The following is a 12,755-nucleotide window of genomic DNA, read 5'->3' as shown; positions in this document are numbered from 1 at the left end:
AATGCACAGGAAATAATCTGGAAAATCGTAGTCCTATCATAGTACTTACCACTCCAGACATATGCATTTTATATGTTAAAGTTGTATGATTATGAGAAAAGATTTAAGTTACTCCCTTTGCCAAGATAAGAACCAGTGTCTTCCCTTCTGGTGGAGTGTACATCTGCTTTCACCTCCTCACTCTTTGTTCTGAAGGCACTTCTAGCAGGAACAACAGATGTTATTTAAACCTGTAATGGAAATCCCCCTGTCTGAAAGTAGGGTGCCACAGGCAGGATCAGTGTCCAAATACCCTTAAAATGCAGGGTGTTTTTCTATTGTCAATAATAGTCATCAATCCAATTTGCAAAATTGTGTGTAACTGCTCCAACATTTATGTTGGGGCTTGGCAGCATTAATTTTGATAGTAATGACAACAGATGCTATCTCAGTCTGAATATGACTTAATACTTAATAACTTATGACAAAACAGAAATGGATCGTTGGAGTGGAAAGCAAAATTAATTTCATTCAACAGGAATAATTGTAAATGTTTTTACAGTACACTATGCTAAAAAGGAAGTTGAGTTGTGTTAAACCAGAAAGAAGCACCATAAAAAGAGCAACATAGAATACAACTAAAATATGAACATGTTTAAAAAAGGTCAAGGAGCCATTTAAATGTCTTGTGATAAACATGTTTATTAGTTTACCTTTTTGTTATTTATTGACAAAATATTTTTGAAAAAGGTGTAAAAATGTTTTTTAATTCTATTAATTCATTTTAATAACAACATTTACTTTGCATCAAGTCATGTTTAATACACACTTTTAAAACTACTGTACTGTTGCTCTGAAATGAGTGCTAAATCAGATGGGAAATTAATACAGTATCTCTACTATAGCTTCAGCAATTGAACCCAAAGTCTATTCTTTTTTCTAGGAAAATGCAACTAAAATAAACTATAAAACAAAATGAAACACATATACAAGAAATCTTTTACAACTTAGAAGCCATACCTTTAAGACACAAAAGACACATACATTGTATGTGTTAATTTTTTAACAAAAGACATGAAAACTACTTACGTCTTTCACAGATTCAAAAGTCTGCTTAAATACCTTGCTTCTAAAAAGTGAATTTACATTTTAAAGTACAAAGTGCAAATACTATGGTTTTCATTGCCATTTGGTGAGGAAACAATCTCCGAGAGAATTAAAAAAGTGTTGCCGCAAGAAGTTCATATTTTCAGCCTTGTTTCTTGGAGGCTTGCTGGAAAGAAGAAAAAGAAGGAAATCAAAATGGTTACAAAGGCATTTACAAAGTTTTTAAATTGAACATTAGAAATTGGCGTTTTTTTCTTCTAAAGGAATGCAAAGCTTTGCACAAAGGTCTAGACTGAATGAAAAAAATGACCCACCTGCAATTATAAGTGACAAGGCCAGTTTTCAGTTTTTTTGCCCTCTAACTGAAGCAAACCTTCCATCAAGTACTAGGTTTGTAATTTAAGAGTCAAAGTTTTGATTATATCCAGGAAAAAGTATAAAAGACGAAGCAGATGCATAAGAATACATTTTGTACAATATATTGAGCAAATGTTTAGGGCATCTGGATTTCACATTCAGACAACTGTACCCTCTAGCATCACGCCAGTGAACCTACAATACAGTTCTGTGCTGATCTGAAATGTGGATACCACTGTTCACAACCCCCTCATGTGAAACCTAAACTGGTGGTGTGAAATAAACCCCATGTCACTCCCAGCCTCCCTTCAATGTTGGAATGTCACCCACCTGTCTGGTAGAGGAAGCGCCATCAACAGGACTTCTGGGCCCTAAGTGAGGGGGGAAAAGGTTAACCAAATATTTCCAGTCTTGACCAGGTAGTCAAAATTGAATGTCAGTTATTAAACAAATAAAGTTATTAAACACATATTATTAAACACAAATAATGTCAACAGCTGTTCAGTAAGTGTAAAGATGAACAAAAAAATAAAGATTTGTTTAAAACTGCTGCATAAAATTGCCAAAGAGTTCTTGCCAATATCACTGAATAATATTTGGATTTACTAAAAAAACTGGATGTTAAAAACAGTTTGCAAGAAAATCTGCATTTTAGGACATCGATCATTTGTATAAGTCATGTAGCCATGCGTTCTGAAAAACATATTTTTGCATTTTTACCTGATCATAGAAAAAATGTCCTTGACATTATGAAAATTTTCCATTCTGTCTATTTATATCTGTCAAAAGATGTCTAAAACTGTATACTAGCAGAGCTTGACAAACACATAACATTGTCACTTCTCTAGGCTTATCTGGGGACAATTGTAGCAATGGCCATGTGCCAGGCCAGAACAACAGGAAGGAAAGTGTGTATTTAGTATTACAGTTTTAGGACAGCTTCACTCACCTTCCTCTTTGGTTACTCCCAGGCAGCCCATGAGCTCCTGCAAGGAGAGAGCCTTATCGTTGCTTACGTCACAGTATTCCACAAATTTCTTCACACATTTCTTGGGTTTGGATTTCTTGCGCAGAAATCTTTTGAAGGGTTTGATCTCCTTCTTGCCAATATCTCCGCTGGAGTTCTTGTCCAGCTGGCTGAAGTACCAGTGGACCACCCTCTCCTCCAGAGTATGGTTGGGGTCTGGCTCGCACATCCTGAGCAAAGGGCAGCAAAGAGCAGTGGTGTCAGGTCAGAGTTGGAACTTTATTATCAATTTACTGAGAGGAGAAACGTCTTCATTAGTTATACAATGAACCTACTTCATTGCGTTAGTATCACATTTTAAAGAGTACTGATATGCAATTGCCCAGGCAATAACAGGTCCCTCCAATCTCAAAGACATAATTGCACCTTTTGTGGGAGTTTTACTCAAATATTACATTTATTTTTTGAGTCATTCTCAAGGCAAAGCACAAGTAATGGTTTAGGCTTGTGTAACACAGATAAAAGTACAGAATCCTATGATTCTAGTCCCTTGACTTTCACTGTCTCTTTATGACACACTTTGAGAACACTGCTGACCTCCTGTCTTGTACTTCCCCCTGCGGGGACAGGGAAGCCCACCTGGCAGCAGAGGAGGGGTCAGTCACTGCGTGCACCATATCTGTAGACAGAGCATCCAGGACGCTGGTTAGAAACTCAGTCTTCTTGGCCCCAGGGCATCCTGAATGGGAAACAGATAAAATAAGGTGTTGCAAAACACTTTGATTTTTTTTTCTTCACCACTTTGGTTTGTCAAGGAAATGTGATTAATCAGCACAATTGCACAGAAGGAGAAAATAGAATAATCCTTTCATGTTAATACATCAAACACAGTTTCCAGGGACTGCAAAATGAGCAGCAGGCCTGTAGTTTTAATTTCCCACAACTGATACTCAGTAAATACAGATGCTTCTCCATCTTCTGCAGATAACAGCCAGGCAGACAGTTTAACGTGCAGTGAACATTTAGGGATGAAAACCCTGTAAAAAGTACTTTACAATATAAGAAGGTAGCTTTCATAAAGCCCATTGCTCTCTACAGCCTTTTTATTCCTGTAATAAATAAGAGCTCCTCAGCCTTTGGAGGGAGGAGGGCATTTGTCAATCACTAAGCTCCATTATCCTATTACACTTTACAACCGGCCTCCAGGGCTAAGGGAGGAAGGGAAGAAGAGCCTGACAGGTCTGTCTGGGAAATGATCACTTAATAGGCCCTGCAATGCAGAGCAGCACTCCCGACAGAGCAAGAGCTGTGCTTTCAACATAAAACACAGAATGCAATTTACGATGCCCCCAAAACAAACACAATCAGCACACATCTGAACGTCTAAACCTTCAGATTGGAAAACTCACTTATGATGTGCAGTGGATGTTGGTGACATGTTCAGCAGCACTAAACAATCATCATGTTATGTGAGCAATAAGAAGACTAATTTCCTCTCAATAAATAAGCCACAAACTGTCGTTTGACTTGAAAAGACTGTGGGATTCCCATTTAAAGAAATCTAAGTAAAGTCATTTTTAAATTATAGTAATTTTAAGTAGTACGTCTAAAATATCTTTTTCGTAATGAGCATACTGTATTTTGGAATGTTAGACAAAATGCAAACAAGAAATAGGCTCCTGAAGATTTGCGCCTGTTTGCAAGGGAAGGAGTCTTTCCAATCATTTAGAACTAAGCCCTCCAGGAGCAATTTCTGCCCTTTCTAGGATAAGTGCATGTTTAGTTTTGAATCGCATAAACAGGTGTTGACTGCCTACAAAGTACTATATATACAGGAATACATCCTACATAGAGGAGGGGACCCACTTTATCCACTGCTGAAGTGTAGAAGCCACCTGGATGATGTGCAGCAGCCTTCATGTACTTCAACAGTCTCACTGCACATCAGATCAGGTAGTGAACAGAGAAATTGCTTCTCTGATTGAACTACAGTGAAATTTAGATAGCCCAGATTGTGCAAATCCAGAGTAGAATACTCCAAAGTAGTAGCCAGGATACCAACATTAACACTCCTACTCTTACCATTAGTGTAATAGCATATTTAACACACAAGTAGAGGGATCATGGGATGGGACAGCATAGTGTCCCCGGTCATTGTAATTGAGCATTGGTGTGGAAATCTGGACCAGATGGATGGAAATCCACCAGTTTGTATACCAACGCAGCAGAAAAATGCTTTTTCTTAGAGATTTCCCATCCCTGTATTGGCCAAGAACAGTCTTTTTTAGCTCCTGAGATCTAACAAGATCAGGCTAGAAGGTAGTAATGATGTGCAATGTAATATTTCCTGAATACCACACATCTTACTGTAAAGGTTCAGTAACCTATTCTATGTTATGTGTGAAAAGAGATACTGTAGTTGTGCATAAAAGTCCTTCCAAAATAAACACCACCTCAAGCATTGCAAAACCTGCTGTGTAATAGTCAGAGCTTTCAGCATCAGCCATTCTAAGACAAAGTATTTATATTAGCTGTCAAAGCTATACAAAGTAACAAAATAGGAAACTGTAACAACTCCTTTCGGTTGAGAACTATAATTCCTTCATTACATTTAGTCTCTACAGGCAGATATAAGGATAACTTGCAATGAATAATTCATTATAGCCTAATTCAAGCTCTGCCACCTGATCTTTGAGATGAGTGACATTACAGTGCAGAAACAAAACCAAAGGAATCTTCTGAGCTGGCAGAAGCAATATCACTAGAGACTGGCAGATTCGTCTGTGCTTTATGTACAGTATAACACAAAGCACATTCTAAAGGCTCTATGGGATAGCATGACATCAGTATATAAATCACTCAAATTCTCTCTTAATCCAAAATTGTCTCTTAATATGTTATTACAACAATAATAAAATTAATAATAAGTACTTACATTTATATAATGCTTTTCATCCTAAAGTATCCCAAAACTCTCTCCATACAAGAAGGAACTACTTAAGTGCAGCACTTACTGTACATGAGAGATGTTTTGTGCCTGTATAATATGGTATGGTGGGGAGCTGTGAAATTGCTGCACAAATTGAATTAAGGGAGAACTTTATGAAGGCCAGATTATACAAGCCCAGAATGGAATTTATCTAAGACGCTGGAGTTAACACCCCTTTCACTTTAAAAAAAAATGCCCTGGGATCATTAAAGACCAAGTACTCATTAGACCTCAGTTTCACATTTCATCAGAAGGACAACACCTCCTACAGTACAAGGTACAAGGTTGTAATGCTGCTGTTAAATAGTGAAAATCCTTTAACTAGATTTGTAAACTGAGAACAAATTGTCATTTACAATGACATAAGGAAGAGAGGTTATTTTGAACAATTTATATGGAGCAATCTAAGTGACGTACAAAGGTATTACATCAGTGCCCCATTTGGAATTCAAACACATTAAACACAAATCTACTGCTCACAAGTCCTGTCCCCTAATCACTATTCCCACATTGTAGCAGAATGTTATGTGCTTTCAACTTATTTTGATGACATTAAGGAATGATAAGGATAAACAGAACTCAAAAACTGTATGTAAAGGTTTGGGAAGTGTTTTCAACCAAGGAGTACAAGCTCTTTATATGCAAGGTTCACCTGTTTACCTTTACGTTCCAAACTAAACTCCAGAATATTAATTGTCTTCCTCAAGTCCAAAATCAAACATTAAGATAATGTATGTTCACAGTTGTACTGTATTAATGCCCTTTATCTATGAAATGGAGTCTGGCTAGCTTGTGAAAAAAGGACATTTGCAGCAAATTTGTGCAGATGTTAAACATTGACATTGAATACTTTACCACACAACTGGCCGGTTGTGATTATCTTTGTAGATCATAAAAGGTTGCGATACAAATAACTAAAAAGCCCAACAATTAATCCACTAATGAAGCTAATAATCACAATTCCTTGTGTCCCAGGTATCTCTGAACACGTAAAAAGATTAATTTGCAAATATGAGCTGTACTGTGATGTCAAGACTAACGTCAGTATTTGAAATAAATATTGTGCCTCTCTAAACATGACATTCCAATGGAACACAACCAAAATGTGGTTTACAAAATCACTACAATGTGTGACCATTCTGTTTATATTGGTTAGACTGGTTGTACTTCTCATCAAAAGTTAAAAGAACACAAAGCAGCCTACACTGTGGTCACTGAACACATTTGATTGTGTCTGATATGCTACAATCATCTAGATATGAACATTGTTACCGTATTGCTATTAACGCACTCCTATCATGAAAGAAAGAACAAAGGGTTTATTCTAACAGAAACACACTGGGTTTCCTTTAATTAATGAGGAGGGTGGAATACATCCACAAGAACCCTGTAATGTCTTCTGGAGAATTTACACAGATTAGAAGAACATGGACAGAGTCATCTGTTATTTGTTTTTGCTTTTCTAATACTGTAATTTTTCATGTCTTTTTGTGCATTTCAGAGTTTCTTGCACACGATGATGGCTGGAATGCCGGACCAAAACCTGTGAACTGGTTTTAATCTTTGTTCTTTAATATCTAGTTTTAATTAAATTTTAAATCTGTATTGAACATATTCATAAAGGTAATTTGTGTAAATGTTCTAGTTCTTATAAGGATATTATAAGGTTAAAGAATGTACAGTACACATCACACACAACACAATATACACATTAGGGAAGTTAAATAAGAATAATATAATCCCTTAAAGAGAAACCATGAACTGTTTCAAACTCACATGCATAATACTTCAACAATGCAATTCGTCTATGGGGTTCTGAAGGATATCATAAGAAAATACAAAATAAAGAATTTTCAATGTTCTTTTCTTTTTGTAAATGTTTTGTAATTGGTAATTATTTTTATTACATACCACTCAGTTTGTAATTAACCATTATGTTGAAACCCTGACTATCTGGTACTGGCCCCTGTGTACCTGCTTGGAAGAGAATGAGAAACATGGATGTGCTCCTGCGTCACACGCATTTGCACAGCCATTCAGTAAGTGACATGCTGCACTGGGCCTGACAGAAGAGGGAAACCTAATTGGAAGAGCAGCTCTCTCACTGACATCACTGCAAGCCCGCAATGACAGAAGCCATTGTCTGACGGGAAAGTGCGCAGAGCCCTGGCTGACTAATCCCAAACCTATCTCCGCAGCATTCAATCCAGACACAGTCAGCCAGTGACATGGCAACTGCTCAAACCCTCAATGTCTGGGTCACAGAGCTTGAACTGGCACTGCATTTACTGGTGGAGACACACTGGAGCCTCCAAGAACGAGGTCCTCATACTTCTCAAATGTTATTGCTGGAGCTCATGAGAGAGTTAGGACCCCAGTGGTGTCACGTCAGAAGAATATGACAGCAACAAATTAAACCCACAACAATAACAATCTTCAGAATCTTCAGGCAGGCAGAGGAACCAAGTCTGTCTAGAAGCAAGAGATTGCATGTGTGTCAATGGACTCATATTCTGCTTTGACACACCTACTAATGCAGTGGATCTGGGAGATGAAATAGAAAATATATTTTTTAGTATCACTCCTTATTGACTTACCTCTGTGTCTAATACAGATTTGTTTTTCCCATTTTCTTAAATGTAGTCACCAATTAAAATGGTCTGGAACCGCGAAGAAATCTTACTTATGTCACTTACAGTTCGATATTTCAATGAATTCAGACAAACTATGGTTTTCCTTCTGTTGGGGTGTAATCAAGGGTAAAGAGGATATTGGCAAGAAAAAGGACTGTGCCTCAAGGTTGTTTTTTTCTGTCTTTTCATGATCACTCAAAGTACTTTGGCTTTTGCTGTAAACCCTCAGATGGAACGTGGTGTCAATGTGCATAAACAAACCTGTTTGAACACATGCTGATATGATACACACATGCCTGGAGAGTGATGATTTAATAATCCAGATGTATTTCTTATGTCTTCATTTTAAATAAGATTGGACTTGTTTGGTAACGGACTCAGCAGTTAGATTGTTCTTTTAATTTTGTCTGTGAGTCATTGATTGCACATCTGCAGTGAATTTATCTCATTGTCAGCAGCTTCTTATGCAGAAATGTAAATCAATGAAAGGTTTGGGCTCTAGTGCAGACCTGCTAATAAAACAATCAAGGCCATTTTGTCTTTTTAAAAGCTAACATCCGATCCCGTGCACTATTAGAATAGGGCTACCACTGCCAACCTGAAACTTGTGGTTTGATTTTTGTACTGTTTGGAAGAGAAAGATATTTGTGGGAGATATTTTTATGGTCCTGGAGACTGAAAATGAGCAGTGGGAGGCATGAGGCTTTTGTGGAATGTGAGATGATGTGTGGTGAGTGTTATTTCGTAAACACTGGGGGATTGAGTTCTTTAAACAAATGCCTGCACAAACTCCTAAGGGTTTTCTATGGCCCCTTTCCATACACCTAATTTCAAAGAGCCCTTCATATGCAAATACTGCAAAATAAGATTGCAGTGAATGAACTGGAATATAAACAAGCAGTTTTTCTTTTTTTCATTTTCATTGCAAAATTCAGATCATAATTATAGAGTGGAAAAATCAAATGACTGTGATTAGTAGATTTCAATATATAAACCAATCTTAAAAGCCTTGCTTTTAATGCATCTCCATTTGAAGTATTTTGTAATGATGGAAGGGTACCTAGGAAAGAAACTGCTTTTGTCCATCTTTTACAAATATTTGCTATATGCAATTCTGAATATCAAAACGAATCTAACTTTAGAATATGTCTTAATTCAGTTTTTTTGTATAAATAAAAGATCTTTTAGTAAAAAAAATAAGTTAATAATTCATATAACGAATGCACCCCATCAAAATATGCATTAAAGTAGTATCCTATGCCTATCGGTCTCTGTGGAAAATAATTAATAAATCTCTTCTTAACATGTCTTGATGTTGATTTTATTACACAGCAGATTAAGTCCTTAGTTCAAGTTAATGCACTACTTATTGAGATCTTTCATGGAATAAAAAGCAAAGTTTGATTTTTTAAGTATTCCAAAAGACTCCAAATTAAATGTTAAAATGTGACTGCAATGCAACTCATAGCCTATCAAATGAAAACCGAGTTGCTCTCAGCACAGAGATCCTAAAACATGGATTATGTGCTGGTAAGGTTCAGGTACCTCTTTCCCGCCAGGGTAGCAGGCCGATTATACATCCATGACACAATGTCTTACACCTAGCTGTGGCCACCTGGCCGTTTATTAACCAGCCAGCAGTGTTTGTGCAGCTGTCAAGTGAGGCCAGTGTCTCCGCACCTAAAACCCCCTGAACCCCAGGCAGGATCCCTTCAAAATAAAATGTTGCCTTTTCAACTGCAAATACAGTACGTCAGTCCTACTTACATCTCCTGCTGAAATCCAGTTCCGTTTGTCTGGATTCAAGAATATAATAAATCTTTATGTAAAAATTCAACTAGCACATTCTTAGAGGTATTTATTTTTGTTAAGCCAAGGCAATTGGCTTTCTGTCACGTGCTGGTAACGCAGACATCTTGGCTTTCACCGTTCTAACAAAAAACAACCACTTTATGTGTGTAAAAAGACAACCTGTCTTTTAAACTGTAATTAAGTCCAGCAGTCTCAAGAGGTCAATGTGGCCTTGGATCAAGCTAGTAAAGTGTAATCATTTAACAGTCATACCAGTGTCTTTTAATAATTCTAATTAGCCTTCAGAAAAATCTGTAGTAAGCAGATGAGTTCATAGTTTTGTAGATACAGTAGCTATTGACACGATAGTTGAATATCAGCATGTACAAATATATAATTTATCAAAAGAACAGCTCTATATGGAGAATAAACTTCACTCTAGATGCCCCAAATGGCTTCCTCCTGCTTGGAACTTTTCTTCTTACCCTTAGTTCTTAGGATAAAATGATTTTATGAAATTGTTTACATAAAAATCCAATATCAGATGTCCCATTTCTGACATGGCATTAATTCCTTAATATAGAATAAAATACAAATACAATCTGTTATTAGTTCTAAACATATTTGTTTTTTTTAATTAAATTTATGGAATAAGTCCAGTTAACTCATATTTGACTAAAACACACATTCTTTGTACTTTGTTTAAACATTCCCAAATTTTTAATCTAACCTGCTTTCATGGATTGACGTTACTCTTTTAAAATGTGTCCATATATGGAAAAACCTCTTTCAGAAAAAAATGGTATCAACCATTTTTCATTTTTGCTTGTCCTTGTAAATAAAGATTAGAATACATTTAATATAATTGCGCTCTTCAGGCAGTTTTTGAAAGTGTTTTCTGCTGGGGAAATGCTGAAAAATTCTTTTATGTTTGTGATTAGTTTGTCTGCTTCCAGGATATTAGTGCCTGGATATTACTGGCTAGAACCAATAGTACTTCCATTGTAGGTCAAATGCAGAGAATTTGGTAACAAATCTCAAAGGAGAGCATTGTTTTGCTTGATTACATAAGTGGCATTATCAGTTCCAAATTCAGCTATGTGTTTTACAAAGCCTTCAGCAAGTGGCAAGTTTTTAATATTGTCTGAAAAGCAGTATCCACTAACTGTAAGTTGTTTTTTAGATGGTTGTTCATTTGTTGGTTCTTGAATTTTCTACTTGTGCACACCAGCAGTTTTGGGGATATATTCCTGTCTCAGGCATCTTGCAGATGGAATGTTCTCCCCCCCTTCCCGAGACTTACGTGTTTATTAAGGAATTTACGCCGTCTAGTTTTTCCAGGGGAATACTAGCAGAGACAAATGCCTCTGTCAGATAGCAAATAACTTAACTTTCCTGCCTTTCTTTTCCTTTTTCTTATGTAAGATGATGTCTCACAATTGCCAGTTTGAATCTTTAATTTTTTAAAATGTTTTTGTTAAGTGTTGATCTACTTTTGCTTTTTGGTACAAAAGATAAATTGCAGGTGGTGCAAAATAAGCAATTGTATATCAATCCATGTAGGGCACACTAGGTATTTATTGCTCTCTTTGGCCTCTCAAAGAAACACAGTGTATTTTGTATTTACATGCACATCCATCTTTTCAAGATGATTATTGTTTGGATTAGTGGAATCTTAGTTTCTATATGGACCAGTGGAGTTTAAGGACTGATTTGTAATGTTATACAAAATGTGAAAATGCACAGCCCTCATTATGCATACATCAAGATCAAAAGTACTTAAACTGCTAATTGCACTTTTTCACACATGGTAGTAAAAATAATATGTTGGCAAAGTGGTCAACAAACAAGCTCCTTATAATGAAAAATATTACTCAAACCTTTTTCTCAATTTTTTTCTTTAAACAGTGTGGGTTTTTAAATAATATTTAAAACCAGTATTCATTCAGCTTCCCCCCTAATAAATCAACACCATCAGCTTGGACCTGTTTTCAGCAGCCACCTGTGTCAGTCAGACTAAATAAGGAGACAGTTACATAAATATAGGAGAGAACAGTAGAGCTTCTGTTCATTAACACTCTGCATGTCTAAAGGTCTATTAAAATGTTTACAAGCCATAAAAGGACACTGAATAAACATATTACACTTGTGCCACATATTTGACTATTCACTTCTCACTAGGACTGTAATTTTTCAGGAGCATGTCAAGGAAAAGCTTTGTGTCATAGCTAAGTCTTTAAACATGTCCAATTTGAAAAAAAAAAAACTGCTTAGAGAAACAAACCTATTATAGTCTGCAACTCCAGCATTTTACTTGGTTGTTGTTTCACTGCCTAAATCCACACACACTGCATATTAATCTACTGTTTGCTTTAAAAAATTCTGGCTGAAAAACCAAATGGAAAAAATACACTTCAGTCTGACAGGGACTGTTTATTCCCTCACAGTGGAAGAGATAATGGCACCAATCTCACTAACACCTTAAAGGACAGAACTAGAACAATTAAGGATAAATAAGTGTACAATAGTAAAAATGTTTTGTACAAGTAGAAATATGAGTTATGGAGCCACTAAGACTCTGTTTATTCTTTGTGGCTCCCTATGAAATCTTTAACATTCAGACAATACGAAGATGAAGGGTATGAAGAAAATTTACATCTAGCAGTAAGTCTTTCAGTGTGGAGAACTAATATAGATTCTAGTGTTTCTTGGAAATAAGTTCGCAATTTATATGCTTTGCTTAAAACTACCCATGCTAATGGCCGTTAGCGGCGACTCGAAAACTGATAGGGATATTGATTTTTACTTTAAAAATGCTTTTTACTTTTAAAAATATCATATTAACGTGTAATAACCAAATACCAATATTTGAGAAAACTGGCTTCACTGGTTTTACATTTTTTGTGAAGGCTAAAAACATTTTATAATTAAG

At 36.2% G+C, this 12,755-nt stretch overlaps 1 protein-coding gene across 3 annotated transcripts in view; it reads right to left on the bottom strand.

The window, feature by feature from the left end:
- Positions 1–663: 663 nt before the first annotated feature.
- Positions 664–12,755, bottom strand: part of smoc2 (SPARC related modular calcium binding 2) — a 36,101-nt gene continuing 24,009 nt past the window's right edge. For 2 of the 3 annotated variants that reach the window (XM_088609750.1, XM_088609751.1), the window contains exons 10-13: positions 3,008–3,149; positions 2,393–2,640; positions 1,774–1,814; positions 664–1,252 (exon numbers count right to left, since the gene is read on the bottom strand). In XM_088609750.1, coding sequence (XP_088465876.1) covers positions 1,229–1,252; positions 1,774–1,814; positions 2,393–2,640; positions 3,008–3,149 — 455 coding nt within the window. In that variant the 3' untranslated portion in view covers positions 664–1,228. The remainder of the gene's footprint in view (positions 1,253–1,773; positions 1,815–2,392; positions 2,641–3,007; positions 3,150–12,755) is intronic. The other variant, XM_088609752.1, reaches the window with a different exon arrangement.

The sequence above is a fragment of the Lepisosteus platostomus genome, chromosome 17 (assembly GCF_059453375.1).
Source record: "Lepisosteus platostomus isolate fLepPlt1 chromosome 17, fLepPlt1.hap1, whole genome shotgun sequence".
Taxonomy (NCBI): Eukaryota; Metazoa; Chordata; class Actinopteri; order Semionotiformes; family Lepisosteidae; genus Lepisosteus; species Lepisosteus platostomus.
The sequence above is the reverse complement of the archived record's forward strand: the minus strand, read 5'-3'. Positions and strand labels throughout refer to the sequence as shown.